Here is a 20191-nt window from a genome sequence, read left to right as displayed (position 1 = left end):
GGGGAGGAAAGAGAAAGAGAGAGGGGCATGGAGAGAAAAAAAAAAAAAAAAAAAAAAAAAGGAAGGAAGGAGAGAGGGGCAAGGGAGAAAGAAGGAAAGAGATAAAAATGAGACTGCGAGGGATGTGGGTCAGCAATATTTAAGTAAGAAACAATCCTCTGCACGCCAAGGAAGGAGAGAGAGGGGCCTTTAGTCACTGCCAAGAGTGATCACCAGATTTCAGATTAATATACTGTCTTACTGGAAAAGACAGTGTTCTTATTTGTGTTCTATATTGTGTTAGTGTTTATAAAGTTGGGTCCTGGAAGATACATATTTCTGAAGATAATTTTTAGCCATAAAATATTTACTTCTGGAAAGTCAAATAACATACTTGTTTCTTAAAATACTGTTCAAAACTAAAGGGCAGTGCTTACCGTAGCACTATTTGGACAGAAGAGCCGTGTCTACTATTATTTGAGGCATTTCATACTTCTGTTGCAGCATTTACCCTTGTTCACTTTGTTTGTTTTTTTTTAAAGTAAGATTTGAAAAAAAAAATCTTTCAAAGACTGGTAGCATTTTATATCAAATGTCCAGTTTCTGTTTAAAAATCCATGTGATCTTTCACATCAAGAAGTATAAAGACTACAAGTGCATTTAAATCCCTTCTTTCTGAATTGTTGTATGCTTAAGAAAGGAGCAGCCTCCTATTTCTGTATACGTGTACAGCAGATTATAGAGAACACATGGAACACTCTCAGATTGAATTTATGTTCTGATAGAGTGCTTCAGAATGACTTTGCCAATGTTTTCTATTAGATGCTCTCATAAAATGGATAAATGTATACACAATTCTTCTTTGCCTTGTATATTCCTATTTTAATAGGATTATAGTGAAAGAAAAGCAGTTTGGTTCTAAGTGCTTAATGGTGAGTGTTAAAATATGGGAGTCTTCTGATGTTTAGCTCTCTGAAATTGATATATTTTATTTTCATGACTAATGATATTTTAATTCAAGTAGTGAATCAAAAGAAACTTACCATTAAGATTTTGAAATTTATATGCCCATAAAAAATATACAAAGATTTGAAATTTTTGTTTGTTTGATTGGTTGGTTAGCTGGTTAGGCTCTCATTTTGTCAATAACTGGTTCTAGACTCTGTGAACACTTATAGTAGTAATGTCCTTTAAGACATGAAAGCCACCATCACCACAGGAGCAGCTTTGTGTTTCTTCTAGGCCAAGCGTCATGTGGGGTCTGCTGATTTCCACTGAATCATTGTCTTTCAATTCTACTCTTCTTCTCAAGATCAGGGGCAGAGACCTAGCTTGGCTCCTTGGTTATCTACTGTCTTGCCACAAGCAACACATAGAACCAAGTTTGGAATCACAATGAGATGTCCCTGATTTTCTTTCCAAGTCTGTGCATAAGTTACAGTACATTATGGTATTTATGAGTTATGGCAAATCTATATCTCTGCTCCAGCTGATGCTACCATAAGTGTAAAAAACTGTGCCATAGTCTTAATACCTATGAAGGGCTTGTATTGTAGTGATTCAACGATTTTTATCAACAGCCAAGTTGTTGTCTCATTATGACCAAATTGTTATGTTGTGGTTAAAGCAGCAAACTGAAAGTCATAAAGTTGTACTATTTGGCTGCCAGCTATTTCCATGTGTTATGAATTCTTATGTTGAGAAATAGCAGGCATAAGCTAACTTCAAGTGTTAACTCCAAGTGTTAACTTAAGAACAGCAGTCTATAGTGAACTCATCAACTTCCTTAATGAAGACTCTAAGCACATTTATTCATTATCTTATATAAGAAACTAATGTGTTTCTTTTTTTGACTACAGTTCTCTTAAAGGCAAATCAAAGAATCAGGGCTGGATAATGTTTTTTGCCTTTAAAGGTAAATATTAGTGATGATCACTGTTTGAATTCAGCAACTTCTATTATAATACCTATCATTCCACAAGAAAAAAAAAAAAGAGCAAGTATAAATTCATCTACCCTCCTATGAACAGTCATGGTACCTGAAGAAAATGAGGGAAGTAGCAGGGGAAATTAAAGCTAGGCAAATCTAGAAGACCTTTTCCTTGTATGGGCAGCTCACAGTTGAGAGGGGAGTGCATTAAGAACTGGGTGTCTGAGCCAGTGTGTAGTTCTGTCCTGACTCATATTGTTTCTAACTTGTGTCTGTGTCCAAGATGAATATTAAATTATTTGACATCTCACTATATTTTAGATATGAGAACTGAGATGAAATAATTTAATTCATAATGGGCTTTACTGTCCTAATGCCAAAAGATTTGAAATAAAATAACCTGAATACAATAATTATTTATACTTAAGTTTTTGATAATATAGCTTAGAATTATTAATTTATATCCTATCCAGAGTTTTCTTGTTTTGATAAAACTAAATTGAAGGATTAATTGCTTTCTTGTGTCCAGACAATAATGTTAAGCCTAGATCGCTGATAAATAACCCTGCCTAAATACATTCAAATGTTTTGTCTAAGATTTAGAATCCTAACATGGATATTGGGTTTCATGTCTTTCTGTTTGTGTCCCGTGGAACCTAATTAAGGTTGCTTACATGAGCAGGAGTAGTGGGTTATTTGCTTGAGCTAGAGCAGTTTACCAGCTGCTAAATAAACCATTGAAGAATATGTCTCTCCCTACTCAGTAACCCCTTAGCTGACTCTCAACTTTTCAGATGGGTTGGGACCTGGTGGGTCCCTCACCATTCATGATGAATGTTGATGGCCCATCTTTGTGCAATTAACTATCACAAATGTCAATATCATGGTTGCAACAACTTTCTTATCTAGAAGACAGCATTTCAAAGCACTCTTAATCATCCTCATCTTCTGCAATGTTCCCTGGACCTTTGAGGTATAATATAGATGTCTCAGCACCCAGTTCTGAATCTCAGCTTAATTGCTGCCTACTACAACCAGAAGTTTCTCTGATCAAAATTAGGGGTAATGCTCACCTATGAGTATAAATATAAATATTTCAAGGAGAGTTGGACCGAGTGACCGTTTAGCAAATGAACAGTAGTAGGTTCCTCCTAAAGCAGAGGTTCTCAACCTCCCTAATGCTGTGACCCTTTAATACAGTTCCTCATGTTGCAGTGACTCCCAACCATAAAATTATTTTTGTTGCTACCTCATAACTGTAATTTTGCTACTATTATGAGTTGTAATGTAAATATCCATGCTTTCCCATGGACTTAGGCCCTGAGGCTTTCTAACTATTATCTTTTTTCTTTTCTTCCTTTGTTTGTTTTAATTGATACTAGATTCTTCTCTCATACAATATATCCGAACCAGTTTCCCCTCATCCACTCCTCCTCGATCTACCCCAACCTTGACTCTCCCCTAGATCCACTCACCCTCTGTTTCCTCCTCAGAAAAGAGCAGGCCTCCAAGGGATGACAACCAAATAGGATGAAAGGTGAAAGCACTCATAGGAGAGTGGACAAGGCAACTCAACAGGAGGAAGAGAGGCTCAAGAGCAGGGGAGAGAGTCAGATGCACTCACTCCCACCATTAGAGGTCTCACAACAACAGCAAGCTAACAGACCTAAGTGCCGGGGACCTGATGCAGACCCATGCAGGCCCTGTGCTTGCTGCCTTAGTCGCTTTGAGTCCATATGAGTCCTGCTTGGTTGATTGGGGGGGAGGGCATATTCATATGGTCTCCTTCATCCTCTCTGACTCCTACAGGTTTTCCTCACCCTCTTCCACAGGGTTACCATCTCAGAGGGGAGAAACCCAATGGAGACCTCCACTTAGCCATGAGTTTATTACCAGGTTTACTATACCAAGAATGAATTTCCTCCTGTGAACAGGTCCCAAATTCAGCCAAAGAGCAGTTAATTACCCTCACAAGGGTCACACCACTATTAAATCAATGGACACATTTACTGGGAAAAACTATGACTTATTTTTCTCCTAGCAGCCTATATAGCTTCTCATAGCACTGAGAGCCAGCTAGTAGGAAGGGAGCTTCCACTTCTGTTCCAGCTTGATTTGTCTGTACCCTGCAGCCAAAGTATGTGCTACCTTCAACAATGGAATATTATCATCTAGTTCTGGTGGGTAACCAAGAGAAATGCAGATGCCTGCATTGTTTTGGGGGCCTCTGGAATATCTCAAAGCAACAACTCATAGGAAGATATCTCACACCTGGCACTGAGATTTCCATTTAATACCTTATAGCTTCTGGGAGGAATGGTATCTACCCATTCAAGGTATCTCCCTCATATTCTAAAGTTAGTGTACAACACAGTTGCTTTTTCATATATACCCTTAGCATTTTACTAACTGAACATAGTTGCTTTTTTATATATATCCTTAGCATTCTGCTAATTGAAGTACCTCTCCAGACCTTACATTAACTTTAAAAGAAAAAACCAGTGGCAGAGTAGATCTTGGTATGATATTCAGTTTCATTTTATAATTTCCTTTAAAAATTGTACTCCATGAAGTTGTTCCTATAATTTAACAGTCATGAATTGGTTGTGACAAATTTTGATTACAGATGTAATTTCCTTCTCAGTACATGGTAGTGTACTTTTTCATGCGAATCCTTATTTTTTTGCACTGACCTTATTATAATAGTATGTTCTGAATAGAGCTACAGCTTGAGTGCCACTTTTTCCATGAATTCTGAAAAGATGAAGATTTTAGTAAAGAACAATAGTAAAATAGCAGTATTTTAAGTCACAGAGATGGCATGAACAAAGAGCATGTGTGCCAAAACTTAAGTTTAGCCACGATAATGACAACTAGTATATTTTGACTGAAATTTAGAGTAATTGTATAGTCTACATGGAAGATAAAGTAGGAAAATGTGTTTTGAAGCTAGCTCCTGAGAGAACGTGAACACTTGAGAAAGAAGTGTGCTTACGGCTCAGGTGAATTTGACATCTATGTAGAGTTAAGCTCAAAGTAGACAGACAGACTGACACGGTGATGTGAAAGGAAAGGTGGAGTTAAGTCAGGAACTGATATTAAAATGATCCTGACACCAGCATTCTGGTGGCTTTGTCAGAACTAGGAAAGAGGAATGGAATTGTATGTTTGTCTTGAGGCAGGATCTCTTTGAATACCCCAGGCTAACCTAGAAACTCACTATGTAAAGCAGACGACCTGGAACTCAAGCTTATAAAGACGCACTTGCTGCTGCCTCCTGAATGCTAATATTAAAGGTGTGCACCTCCTTGCCTGGCCTTTTTAGACGTGTTCTAGGGGCAGGACTCAGTTGTCCAGCTGTACATCTAGCACCCTTATCTACTGAATCAATTAACCTTTCTCGTTCTTTCTTCTTACTCTCTACTTCCTGTCCAGATTTCAAGTTACCATTTGGACACCTCTTCATACTGGTACCACGTGGCACTATTGTTTAGGGTCCAGTTCACACGGCTCTTCTGCAAAGTCATCTCTCACTTAGCCCGCATAAATCTTTCTGTTGCTGAATTTCTAAGTGCTTCAGTCATTTCTTTGTTATTTTTTAATCATGCACTGCTTTCATTATTGGTGGACAAGGTTTATGCCCTTTGCAATGCAAGCTCCTGGAAGAGTTTGTATTAGTGTTGGTATGCTGTGTTACAAAGAACAGAGACTAGAATTTATAGATTTTTGTTTTTACTTTCTAGTTCCCTCAGTAAATGGTGGTATCTACTCTCCATAAACCTCAGCCTCTAACCTACACAGTGCCTATATTACATGTTATTAAGAAGATTGTCATCAGTTAAGTAACTGAATTGAAGAATTTATTGGCATTATGTTCCCATCTTTTCTTTCTTACCTTGATTTCTGTGCCTGTATCCAGATTGCTACATGTAAATATTAGATATTATTGAATAAATTAGTAATCTCTAGTAAGAAGGTAAGATACTGTAGATTTTTTAGATTAAAATATATACATAGGGCAGTACAGAATTATTTATTGATTAATAGTGTATTCAAACTGTATTAAAATTCAGATGACTATATAATTAAAAACATACCCACTAGAAAAAAAAAAAAACTTACCTTAGACGTAATAACAGCAGAAGCCATTTATAAAAACACTTTCTCTTATTATCCAAACAGAAACTAGGTAGGCCTTGAGGAGGCTGAGCAGTTGCTTTTTTGGACCCTAAAGCAGGCCCACGGTTTTGGCAGTACATCCTGATATATATTTCAAAATTATAATTTTCATTTTTATCTTAACAGATTTAAACATATTTCTTGCCAGTGGATAAGGGTTATGTTCTAGAGATGTAAGATTGGGATCCCTAAAATTAGACTGTGATCTCAATATTAATTTTTAAACTTATACTTCATTCCAAGAGTTATGGACTCCAAAAGCATTGACAAATGTGATATTTTACTAGTCTGAAAGATTTTTACAACATTGAAAGTCCTCAATCACTTGAATAATTCAACATAGTGAGAAATTTATAATATTTTGTGTAGATCTATGCTTTTCTGTCTCACTTTGTCATTTAGTCATTTTTGTTCAGTTTATGCTACATTACTTCAACAGAATATCCAAATCTATTAGATTTTTACTATTTTGCACTTTCAAATTGTGAATAAATTTATTCTCTATAGATACCAATGGTGACTTTCATTTAAATAATTATAAAATTTTCCTACATGATAATCAGTCCTAAGCAAGAGTGATATTTTACATATCTGACTGACATGATAAGTACTTTTGAACATTCATTGTGTACTCAGTATCTTATAACCATTCTTAACTATGTAGTAGGAGAACTGACTCTGAGAGAAGTTAAGTAACTGATCTAAGTCATTCTTCGACTGATAAGTGATAGAGTTGACTTTTTGATCCCGACTGCTTAATCCAAGTTAATTTTCTTAATTGACTATATTCTTTTCTGGTGCAATAGTATCTTACATGACAAAAACTTCCTTATCCTCATTCTTTATATTCTTCAAATTATCCTCATAGCTGACTTGACTGACCTATAGAAATGCAGCATTTGCTCTTCAACCTGCAAAATAATCTTAGTCTTCAAGAAACATTCTTTAAATGACTGAATCATGTACCCAACTAAAAACCAGCAGAATAAAAGACAGGAATGTCTAGTGGGTAGAGGAGACTATACATTTTAGTCATGGTGACTGAACTAGAGATTTCTAGGATTGTGTCCACAAACGTCAAGAAGAAGGAAGTAATTGTGTTATCATAGGTGTATATAAGAGCCTGAAGTTGGCATTGATAGTGAGTGCCAAGAGGAAGTATTATGTGTGTGATGTGTATTTTAACACTAATCCAATGAAAACAGAGCAGTCCTGAAGAAATTCGAAGTCTTTTCCTGAGATAGATAATCTACCACTAGCTACATGAAAAATAGACTTGTTCACAAAACAGGGGAGACATTCTATTTGTATTTGAGTGTGTGGTTATATTGAGACATCTGATGGGCTGTCCGTCTAGGTCAGAGCCCTTGAAATGTGGCTAGGCAGAATTGCAGTACTCCTTAAGAGTAAAATAGATAACAGATTGAGAAGACTTAATACAACAGATGTAAAAAAATCTTGTATATAAGATAATATTTTCTTTTTATATGTTGAAACAAAAATATCTTTAATTTAAATAATTAAATTAGTTATAAATAAAGATTTTCTTTTTACTTTTTAGGGGGTTGGAGAAAGTTTCAAGACAGGCTGTGTGTGTGTGTGTGTGTGTGTGTGTGTGTGTGTGTACCCTTAACAGTCCTGGAACCAGCTCTGTAGACCAGGCCAGTCCTGAACTACTCACAGAGATACTACCTCTGCCTCCCAAGGACTGGGATAAAAGGCATGCATCACCACTGCCCTGCCCATTTTCATAATTTTTTAACTGTTTATATGTTATATCTTATATTTATTTTATGAGGCATTCTCCATACTCTATATGGAAATGTGTACTAGTTAGAAAGATAGGACCAAACTCAAGGCAAAGCATTCACCCTAGATTTGCAAGTAACCTATCTAGGAATGGTGTTTGATATTATGAGACTAAAGTGCCACTACATACAGATGAGGAAACTCCAACAAATTTAAGTTAAGAAGAGAAAGAATAACCAAGACAAGGACAATTGGGAAATCTTGACTCCAGAATGCTGACAAGTCTGGTTCAGGTAGAATTTCAGGAAGGAAGTAGTTAACATCTTTGAATGACAGCGAGACCATCTGGAAAGAAGAGATCTCAACACAGGTCATTGAATTTGGTTGGTATAGAAACAGTTCAGGAGACGTAAGAGGGATAGATTGCCAGAGATTGCAAAGCAGACTGTATATATAAACTGCTCTTTCCAGGATGGAGTCCATTTGTAAAGATAATAATCACTTGATTCCATCAGACTATAGAGAAATTTGAGTTTGTTTACTGAATGAAGGGTTAGTGAGTAAGAATGCCTAAAATTGTAAAAGAGGAAAGATAGTTTCTACAGTAGAATGCTAAACATTGGCTCCAAAACCCCAGTGCACACTGAAATCATAAGGGCATTTGTTACAAGGGCAAAGCCCCAGATGGCAGCTCACATCTAAGGTTACTCTTCAATGGAGGTGTGTCTTTTATCCCTGAAGGGATATGGGACAACCTGAATCGTAGTCACAGTTACTTCAAGCAGCATTGTCACGTCTGCAAGGCCAGATGGTGCAAGAAACTTAGGAGTTCTGATGATGATAGTAGTAAAGTGACTATCAGGATAGTATCCAGAATTAATACCATGTTAATGGGATTACAGTCCATGGGTAGACCATGAAGTATAGCTAAGGAAGTGGGTTTGGTGATTTTAAGAGTACTGCAAGCTCAGTTAGAAACAAAGGGCTGGAAATATTTAAGAGGTAGCAAACTTGGATTAGAGAGGATAGTTTAAGGGTCTTGAAAGCCAAGAAACACAAAATGGGGTTGTTTGTATAGAAAACCAAAAGAACTGAAGCTTGCATATTTATAAGGCCTTTCACTTTGATAAACCTAGGACTTGTTAGTAAGAACTACAGTAGGAATCAGGACCAAGAGGAAGCTTTATGCCTTTTGACATGGTGACATAACATGATCATATACAAAGTTCATACTCAAGAACTATGAAATTAAGTTACAAAAAGAAATTGCAACGATATCCTAATGTTTTAAGAGGCTTTGAAACTTTGTGTTGGGCTACATTCATAGCTGCCCTTGTGGGACTGTGGGCTGATTGGATGTTCCTGTGAGGATGGATTAGTGTAGAACTATCTAGGCTTAAGGTTGGTTTGAATAACATTGGAGATTAGGGCGTGGTGTCTACTTGATCTTCCAGTCTTCTGTAAGCATCCTTGATCCAGTCTGGCTTTCCTGTAAATAGAGTGAATACTTGTCTTTTAAGGAAATAGCATGTCTAGAATTTGTATTAGTTACCTAGATATATATTATATTGCTTAATAGATTAAATAAATATTAAATATGTAAGCATTATATATTTAGTGATAAAGGCAAACAGCCTAACAGCTTGGGCAAGACCCCACCATAGCTGTATTAACCTGACAGTAAACATCTGTGTTGAAAGCATGTTTAAAAGACATATGAGGTCTTGAAACAGGAAGCTAAAAATAAATTCCTTTTAACACCAGCCTCCTCCAACTGTCCTAAGGACTCCCTTCCTTTTCTTTTTTTTTTTTTTTAACTTACATTTCAAATGTTATCTCCTTTCCTGGTTTCCCCCCAACCCCAGAAATCTCCTATCCCATCCCCTTTCCCCCTGCTTCTATAAGGATGTTCCCCCACCCACCCACCCACTTGCTACCTCTTAAAGGTTCTTCCCATCCCTATACAATGATTGAGGACAAAAATCCACCCCATGGACGCTGAGGGAATAGTAAACCATAGCCAAACTAAGGTGCATGGTATGAACAGTTAATAACTTTTGTCAGGAAGTAAGTTTGAATCTTCTGCCCTAAAATTGTGTTGCAGAAACAGGTCACTTCATACTCGCTTTTACACATGACACCACATGTTAATTTTTAGAATACTTTAGCATGGAAGGTTTCACAAAGAGGAAATTACATACCAAATGTGGCATTTGATAAGTTTTTAAGAATTGGGTCAGGGATTTGATACAACACAGTCTCACTTTGTAGCCCAGACTGACCTACAACTAACTCACCATATAGCCTAGACATGCCTTAACTTACAGTAGTCCTGCTTCAGCCTCCCAAGTGCTGAGAAAACTTAAATAAGCAGAGAACTAAAAACTTTGAATAATCAAATAAATTGTAAATAATTTTAGCTATGCAACTATCACGTAATAATTGCTTAATAAATGGTAATTACTGGTAAAATGTTGATAACAAGTTTGAAGTCGATCTATTTTATGTATATCCAGATTTGATGACCAGTACTTACTCAAAATCTTTTGTGTGTACCAGGTATACTAGCACATGCCTGTAGACGGGAGGAGGAAGTAGGGGCAAGTCTACTTTGAGTTATGTAGCCTTCCCCAGGTCAACCTGGGATACCTACAAAGGCCCTATGTTCAAAAACATACATTTTTAAATTTTGATTTGACACAAGAGCCCTTGAGACTAGTGTTAACTTTACTAGTAAATTCAGAAAATGGGCCAGTTTTCACTAGCTGTGTGTCAATTTGACACACAACTAGAGTTATCCAAAGGAAGGGGAGCCTTCATTGAGAAAATGCCTCAGTAAGATCTGGCTGAAGGCATTTTACTAATTAAATATTGATGGGGGAGAACCCAGCCCAGTGTGGGTAGTTCCATCCCTGGGCTGCTGGTCATAGGTTCTTCTAGAGAGTAGACTGAGCAAGCCCTGAAACAAGCCAGTAAGCAGCACCCTTCTGATAGCTCCTGCCCTATTTGAGCTCCTGTTCTGACTTTGTTTAATGATGAGCAGCTATTGAAGTGTAAATCAAATAAACCTGTTCCCTCTCAAGTTGCTTTTTGGTCATAGTGTTTCATCACAGCAATAGAAACCCTAACTAAGACACTGTATTAGATCCTTCTTTGTTACTGTGAGAAAACACCATGACCAAGGCAGCATATAGAAGGGTTTATTTTGGGCTTATGGTTCCAGGGGTGTAAGAGTCTATCATTGTCACACTGCAGAAGTGCAGCGGGACAGCCTAGAGCTCACATCTTTAAGCAGAAAACAGGGAGCCAAGAGAGAAAACTCAACATGGCATAAGTCTTTGAATGTATTGAACAAAAATCTGTCCCCAATGACACTATTTCCTCCAGTAAGGCCACACCTCCTCAGCCAAACAGCACCACCCACCTGGGACCCATTATTCAAATGCATGAGACTATAGAGGACATCTCATTCAAACTACCACTTAACCTTCTGCTAGTCCATATATTTGAGAGGGAAATTATTTATAGATACTTACATTGTTATTGTGGAAAATGACTACTTATGTAATACTATCTACAAATGCATGTATATAGCAGAAAGTTAATTTATTGACTATTTTTCTTTGATTTAGTGCATCTAAAAATAAACAGTTCTGCTTTTGCTAAACCAGTTTTTCTGTCAGTATATGTAAATTTACATATCTTCTTTGCTTTATAGTGAAGAGCTCAGAAAAGAAGCAAGGCAGTTAAAGCGAGAACTCTTAGCAGCAAAACAGAAGAAAGAAACTGCCACAAAAGTGGAGAAAGGAAGTGAAGGTAAGGGCTGTGTCGGGCTTGCATCATCCTTTATTTAATGTGTGTGGGAGGAGGGGCAGAAGTCAGCTTCAGATGACTCTCATCAGCTGCCCACTTCCTGTTCTGTCACAGTGTCCTTACGTGGACCTGCAACTAACTGGTTATCTAAACAAGCCCAAGAGGGCCTTGTGTTTCTGCCTCCTTTGCTTGGGCTATAGCTACATTCCAACATGCCCAGCTTTTCGGTGGGTACCTGGGATCCAAACTCAGCACTTAAGCAAGTTAGCCATCACCTCAGCTCTTTCCGCTCTCTTGACACCTCTGTTTTCTACCTTGTTAATGCCTCCTCCTGCTTTCCTCCTCTTCCTTGAGGATTGGTGGCTTTGTTTTTTGGTTCCTTGTTTGTTTGTTTGTTTCATTTTTTTAAATAAACTTGCTCTGGGCAGTTACCAAAAAAATAAGTTTTCATGTAAGGAGATAATTTTTCTAAAAAATAAGTTGGATGCCAACAGGACCACGATTATTGCTTTTAAGTAAGTTTAATGAGTACTTTAAAACCAGGTAAGAGTTGCTTTAATACATAACTGAATTAAAGTGCACAGAAACTCTTCATTCTTTTTATATTGCACAGTCTTTCAGACATTTAAGGATGTTAGACGTATGCTAGGAGGACTCATACAAACATTTGTGTGTTGGTTTGAATTGTATTAAATCCCTATTGGATTTCATTGTTGTTGCTTTGATTTTATCTGTGTATTAGTGCATATCTGTATGTGCACTGAGGTGCACACAAGGAGGGAAATGTGTAGAGGTCAGAGGACAAGTTTAGATATGTTTCAGCCTTCCAGTTTGCTTGAGATGCATTCTCTCAATGCTCACCACGCTGCACTCCGTGCTAGCAGGCCTTGAAGTTTCCGGGGATTCTCCTATCTCTGTATCCCATTTCCCTATAGGAAGACTAAAAGCACTGCCATAACTGGATTTACGTGGATTCTGGGAATGCTAACTTGGGTCCTTATACTTATGTATCAAGCTCTTTACCATCTCACCCCTTGCATTTATGTTTGGTTTTATTCTACAGTAAGACATAGAAAGTCTAATACATTTATAAAGCTCATCAAAACACTACTGAACTGTTATACGAGTTTCTATATTCTATGAGTCACTGTGATTTTTCAAAAAAAAAAAAAGAAGACCAGCTTCAGAAAAAGCTAATCTACTTCACTAAAATCTTTGTAACTAATTCATAAATAAACCATGTAATGTTCAGCTTGAAACCCTTAAATCCATTTCTTTCTTTCTTTTTTTTTTTTTTGTAATTTGGATGTTATACTATGTTACCATTTAACATAATAATAAATGTTTTTTCAGTGGTAAATTTGCTATAACATGTTACCCTGTGAAGACAGCTTCACCCTCATGTTTTTGCAAAGCATGGAGTATTTTTATCTGTTAGATTTTGAAGTGGTTATTGAGTTCTGTTTAAGAAAATATCGTACATCATATATCTAGCCTTAAAGAATATATGCACCAATACAAAACAGCAGAATATTAGTTGTAAAACATATTATTGTTGTAAGCAGTAAAAGTGGTTACCCTGCTGCTTAGCAGTGTAATTCAGAGATTATTTGGACTGTATCTCCCAGTGATTTGAAATGGAGGCAAGGCCTTGATGAAAAATGTAAGTCAATGGAGTATATGTTTGAGGAAGCTGCTAAGACTGTAAGTCATCCATAATGGCTCAAACTGTAAAGGAAAGGATGAACTTACTCAGGACTAACCCACACAGTGAAAATAGAACTCAGAGTAGAAAGAAGCTATAGTGACAGTAGATACTTGAAATAAGTTTAGCAAGATATACGTAATTTCCCAAGGGATTGTTTCTTACATTAAAATCATGTTAAATATATGATAATATTTCTCCTGGAATAGAAAGGTCTTTTACTTAAGTGTGTTATTAAATTTTGAGCTAATAACTATGCATACCCCCTTGTGTTGACATCTCTGTTAGAGTAGAGTATGGTGCTGGCAATGGGGTGGACCCTGCTCTGTAGTGCAAGGCCTAGAAGGAGAAGTGGGTAGCTGCCTGGGCTGCTGGCACTGTTCACGACCTACACCAGATCCTGGTGTGTATCTGTCTGCTTTTGACACCAGTTATAATGTGAGAGAGAAAGCCTGACTTAGGGTCATTAGGCCCAGTTTCAGTCTATATGTAGATGAGAACAAACTATGTTGGAGTCTTTTGTGTCATTATTAGAGATTTGTATTAGCAATTATTTTCTTCTTTTTAATTTTCTGTATATCATGTACAAATAATTGGATTTGCCCTAAATCTGAATGGTAAAACTAGCTTCAAAATTGTGAGGTTGGTTTTCATTGTGTTTCCTAGGCTTTCAGGATCATCTGCTTTTTAAAATTGTTTTATTTTGAAGTATTTTTAAAGCATATTTACTTTATTTCTAATGACCTTGAACCTTTTTTTCATTTTGTTTGTTTGTTTATATGGGGGGGGGGGACAAGGGCGTTCTTGTGAGGGTCAGACATCACCTTTTGTTTGAGGCTAGATCTCTCTTCCTGTTTCCTAATGATTGTGCTAGGCTAACTGGCCCATAGGCTTTCCAGCTCTGCCTCCCTTTGTTGGAGGAGTGCTGGGGCTACAAATGTGTTCTGCAGCTGCTGGTGGTTTCCATGGATTCCAGGGTGGAACTTAGACAATCGGGGTGCACAAGCACCTTGACCTGTTGAGGCATCTGGAAACCCAATTTTGAAAAATATTTATACATGCCGCAAGTCATAATTCTGAGTTTCCATGAACATTAAGATCAAGCAGAGTACAGTAGTGCAAGCCAAGCAATTAGTGCTTGACCATGCTGATGCCTAACTGTAGCCCTTGCTGGAATCTGACTTTCTGTTTTTCTAGGATCCTTTTTCTGTCTAAGGTACCACATTGCCTTTAGGTTTCTGCTGTCCTCAACCCTGACTGTTGCCTAGTCCTTCCATACCTTCCATCACATTTAAAGCAATGCTTCTCAACCTGTGGGCCTCAGCCCCTCTCAAGGTCACATATCACATATCCTGCATATCAGGTATTTACATTTTGATTCATGACAGTAGCAAAATTATAGTTATGAAGTAGCAACATAATAATTTCTTGGTTGTGGTAAACCACAACAGGAACTGTATTAAAGGGTTGCAGCATTAGGAAAGTTGAGAACATTGCTTTAAAGAGTCTTGGTTAAATATTTTACAAAAATATTTGTCAACTTGAGTTTGGTTTCTCAGAACATGATTTGGAAACCTCAACAAAGAAATTGCATTGTTCACACATTGCTAGTAGTACAAAGCTGTCTGCTGACTCACCTGGTGTCACCATGCTTGGGTGTCACCGTGCTGCACTATGCAGTCATTCTTTATTCCTTTACAATTGACAAATACTTGCAGACAGACACTATTAGACTATTAAAATATCCTACTCTTCGTCAGCACTACTTTTAGCATCTACTGGTAGATGGTAGATCTTTCCTTTATTTACTATGATATTGTAATAGAGACATTCTGTTTTCATTGACTTCTACTTTTATTACTTGGAATAAAAATAATCTCTTTAAGTACAGAGGAAGAAAAAGAAAGAGATCTAAATCTCTTTATTTCATTCAGTATGGGCTTATGAAGATCCATATTATTATTCATTTCAGAATCACAAATTTATCATTTAATTTTATTGTTTTTTTCTGCATATGCATGTGCATGTGTGTGTGTGTGCTCACTCCATGTGTACAGGGACGCACAGAGGCCTTAGGGGCAATAGGATGCCCTGAAGTTGGAGTTACAGGTAGTATATGCTGTGTGGGCTCTCAGAACTGAACACTGAGAAGGGGTTCTCAGGAAGGGCAGAAAGCACCGCTGAGACATCTCTCCAGCTCCAGGAATCACAGCCTTGCAATATCTTTCCTAGTAGTGTTGAAACACTTTGAGTTATTTATGTATTTCATTTTTATGGGTGCTTTGTATGTACATCTACACAGCAGAAGAGGACATTTGATCCGATGGGACTGTAGTATAGTACAAACAATTTCAGCTTATCCTCGACTAGTTTACAATAAATGAGACTCAGACTGTGGTTATTTTATTTGGCTTTGACACTTACCTAGGAGTAACTCCCAATCTACTTTTCTGGCCTGGCTACCTCCCCAGTGATGTTCCCCCAATACTTGCTGTTTCTCCTGGCCATGTGGTCATGGTACATCTCCTCAGGTCCTAGCACCCTCTCTCTCCTCCTCATTTTCCCCTTCTCCTCCTTCTGCCAAGCTCAACTAAGTAACTCAAAAACCCACCTATCTCCAACCCCTCCAGTAATTGGCTGTAGCCACTTTTATTTAACCAGTAGTTCTAAATTAAAGAACAAGGTTTGCACAACAAAAGCTGTAAACTTGAGAATTCATTCTTAGGCCTAAGGGTACAGAATTTAGCATTACAATACGTAGCAACAAACCAAACCTCCACATTTTAGTTCTGTGGACTCTGGTGATGCAAGAGCATCAAGCCACAAACCCTATTTTATTATAAGTATGTGTATTGTGTGTCTGGTCTGATGCAGCCTTTTCTAGATCCTATTTATTATATAAATTATGGATTACCTTTTCTTGGAATTGTATTTCCTCTAAATCTACTTTGAACTTTTAAAATTGGCAAGTATTGGTGATATAGTGATAAAAATGATTATAAAAAGCTTATAAATTTCACAACACACCACTTTCTTTATATTTGAAAAAAACTGTTGCTTTGACATTTTTAAGCAATAGAACTTCTTCTTAGGATTATAAATGATACCAGAAGCCATCTTACAACTCAGAGTTATCGAAACAGAGTAGACTTTGAGTATGTTTTAGTGCATGTCTTCCCAGTCAACAGATATTCCCAGGTTAATTCTGGGAACAAATCCAGATGTTCCTGTGTGTGTTTCTGTATAGTAAGGTCTGCACATGAAAAGAAGTTGGAAAGTGCTATTTGACCTTGGCTTTGTAGTGTTATACATCAGTTGAGCTGAATATTCCTGTGAACCTATTCAGGAAAGATTGGGCTGTGTAGCTGTATATCTGGCTTTTGTAAAGCATTTTATTTCAGACCAATACTAAGTTATTTGAGCATTCTGGAAACTAGATGATTTCTTCTTTTGAATGTGTTAGCAATATATAACAGTTTAATTCAGTAATAGAGGCAGGTAAGCAATATTCTAAAGCTTTCTGATAATTTTGAATGGCAAATTTTTATCTAATATAGATCTGTCTTCCCTATGAATTTTCATGTAGTATACCTGCCGGTCTAAAGAGACCACGAATGCGTAACTTTGATAATTCTAATTTAATAGTAATTCTGGTTGTAATAGTACGTTCATTATATACTAGCACTATAAGACTATTTGGGGACTAGTGAGGTAGCTCAGCAGGTAATGGCACTTACTGTGCAAGCCTGGGTGTCTAAGTTCAAGAGTCTTTGTAAGAGTAGTTGAAGGGTATGAACCAGTTCCACAGTTGCCCACTGACAACAGACTGCAGCACAAAGCTATATGAATGTCCTCATGTACACACTCACACATACACACACACACAAAGAATATTTTAATTTTTTAAAAGAATATCTTGAAATGTATTCTTAAAATAAATAAGAAAATAGTAAAAGTCTTCATTTCAGTTACTAACAGGTAAGTTATTTAAGCCTCAATTACTCAGTTTTCTTATTATAAATCTAGGGATAAAACACCTAATATACCCTTTAGGCTTCTTATTGTAGAGAAACATTTAATAAAAATTATATTACTATGTAAAAATAATAATCTTAAATGTGCTAGAAGAAAGACATGTAGCTGTTCTGCTTTCATATTCTGTTTGAACTTTCACACCTTCTTAAATGTCCAATGAATATTTTCTGGTTTCATGAATTCATCTTGCAAGTCTTATCACACATTGATAATAAATACACACTTCATATTAGAATTTAGGGTGCATAGTTGGATTAAATTACACTTGGAAAGAAACTTAGATGATGAAGAAAGCCCTGCATTCTACTTCTTATGCATTAAATACTCAGAGTCTTGCATGAATGGATGGCTCCCACTAAGTCCAGTACTCTGATAGGTGTGGTGTTTACTTGAAGGATTCGGGCATCTTAGGAACCCTTTGATTAGGAGATTAATATTCCTCTGGGTTTATAATTTTTACCCTGTTTCCTGGGCCGGATTCATATTCAGAACTTAAAATGACTTACCCTTAGTCATTTTAAATCTGTTTTATCACACTACGCAAATTACCTTGAAATATGGCCTCATTGTATCTTCTTCTTTTATAGAGATAAATTTTGCCATACCTTGAGTCATATTGTATTATCAGTTAAGAGACAGAAGTACACTTAAGAGGAAACACATAATTTTGCCACTTGTCTTCTATTTACTTTTAATTTTTATTATATTCGTGTGTGTGTGTGTGTGTGTGTATGTGTGTGTGTGTGTGTGTGTGTGTGTGTACATTTATGCCAATGGGTACACACATGCCACAGAACATGCCTGTTGGTCAGAGGACAACTTGCAGGAATTGATTCCCTGATTCTGCCGTGTGAACCCTAGAGAACAAACCCATGTCCTTGGGTTTGGTTGCAGGCATCTCAGTAGCCTCCTATTTACCTTAGAAAGACTGCAGACAATACCTAAATGGTAAGTAAACTAAATCAAATGCCAAGGAATAAAGCTAGTAGTACAGTCATCCAATTCAACATTTCATATTTGTGTGAGATTGAACCTTGCAAAGCTCAAAATTGTTCCTTCTCTTAGTTGATTACAGAATCTGCAGTCGATTCTAAGAGGAAGCACCCTAGTTTAGGTAAGCGAGGAACATAGTGATTGGTTTAGATGCCCTCAGTGTCAAGAGGTGTGCTGCAGGACACTCTTGGTTACAGTCTGGGGGCCTTGTGAGTCCCACTGTGAACCAGCCTGGCTTGTGCACAGGAGTGCTGTGGGAGGTAATAAATTTAAAATAAGATTTATAATTAATTAGTGAGAAAGTTGGTTTCCTGTGTTGGCTCATTCTGTTTTTTACTAAAATATATAATCTTTTTCATTAAATTGTGTCTAAATCCTTTCCGGGTTCTTTAAGTTTCATGGTCTCAGAAGTAGTAACAAACTGAACATAGTCACACAGGGGTAAAGGTTTGGACAAATACTTTAATGGACCTTAAGGAGATAAGGTGTCAGATCCCCCTTAAAGTTCTGAGCAGACAATACCTGCTCTGTGATGCTTGCCAGAAGTGAGAGGAGAGGGGTAATCTGAGCCTATAAATCAAGGGAGGATTTTAAATCCTCTTAAGGAAGTATACCTCCACCACAGTACAGTGCACCTCTCAGTACACCAGGCCAGTTCAAGTTGTTTCTACTCTCTTATTTAGAATTAGAGGGGGGGCCCCAAGCTTGACTGAGTTATGAAAAGAGTGTGTGTGTGTGTATTTAACTACTTCCTGTTTATCCAATATATAATGTTCAAGTAGCTTAATCTTGATTTTTATGGGAAAGAAAAACCCACATGGAATGTTTGCTCTCTACTAATCTACCAGCACACATAGTGTGTTCTCACTGACCAAAGTGGTCCTTTTCCCAGGCTTTTAACTTTCCTCAGGCACTACCCAGTAAAAAATTCCAGAAGTCTTGTCCTCATTTAGGTGTTAATTTTAACTTTATTGAGTAAAATGTGAAGTATATTTGTGTTTGCTTCATAGAAACTCTTTCAGGCCAGGAATCATCTGTTTCTTCTCACTTAAGGTTCAGAATAGTTTAAAAAGTAATGAAGGTGGGGGGTTGGGGATTTAGCTCAGTGGTAGAGCGCTTGCCTAGCAAGCACAAGGCCCTGGGTTCAGTCCTCAGCTCTGGGGGGTGGGGGGGAGTAATGAAGGTATGGGCCCTGATATCTAAAGGGTGAAAACACCTGCCTTAGTTAGGTTTTCTGTCACTGTGATTAAACACCATTACCAAATGCAACTTTGGAAGAAAAGAGTTTATTTCATCTTATATTTCCACATCCCAGTTCATCATCACAGAAAGTCAGTCAAGCATGGGCTGAAGGCAGGAAAGTAGAGCCGAGGATACAGAGAAACGCTGCTTGCTTTCTTCCTCCTCATGAATTGCTCATCCTGCTTTCTTATAGCAGCAGAAGCACCAACCAATCAGTGGCACCACCTGCATGCACTGGGTTCAGCCCTCCCACATCCATCTTCATCAAGAAAATGCTACATGGGTGGAGAGTCGGGATTTTCTTAGTTGAAGTTTTCTAAAAGGAGTCTAACATGTGTCCAGCTGACATGAAATTATCTAACATAGTGTGTGGTATATATCTCAGGTATTATTCAAGGACTAAATTAGCAAAAAGAAAGCCGAAAGCTGGGCAGTGGTGGCACATGCCTTTGATCCCAGCACTCAGGAGGTAGAGGCAGGCGGATTTCTGAGTTCAAGGCCAGCCTGGTCTACAGAGTGAGTTCCAGGACAGCCAGGGCTACACAGAGAAACCCTGTCTTAAAAAA

At 37.4% G+C, this 20191-nt stretch overlaps 1 protein-coding gene across 2 annotated transcripts in view; it reads left to right on the top strand.

Annotated features, from left to right (window-relative positions):
* Positions 1 to 20191, top strand: part of Cwc27 (CWC27 spliceosome associated cyclophilin) — a 171962-nt gene that overhangs the window by 82618 nt on the left and 69153 nt on the right. For both annotated transcript variants that reach the window (XM_029543999.1, XM_021208253.2), the window contains one exon: positions 11556 to 11653. In XM_029543999.1, coding sequence (XP_029399859.1) covers positions 11556 to 11653 — 98 coding nt within the window. The remainder of the gene's footprint in view (positions 1 to 11555; positions 11654 to 20191) is intronic.

The sequence above is a fragment of the Mus pahari genome, chromosome 11 (assembly GCF_900095145.1).
Source record: "Mus pahari chromosome 11, PAHARI_EIJ_v1.1, whole genome shotgun sequence".
Classification (NCBI taxonomy): Eukaryota; Metazoa; Chordata; class Mammalia; order Rodentia; family Muridae; genus Mus; species Mus pahari.
Note: the sequence above shows the minus strand (reverse complement) of the source record. Positions and strands in the feature narration are given on the sequence as shown.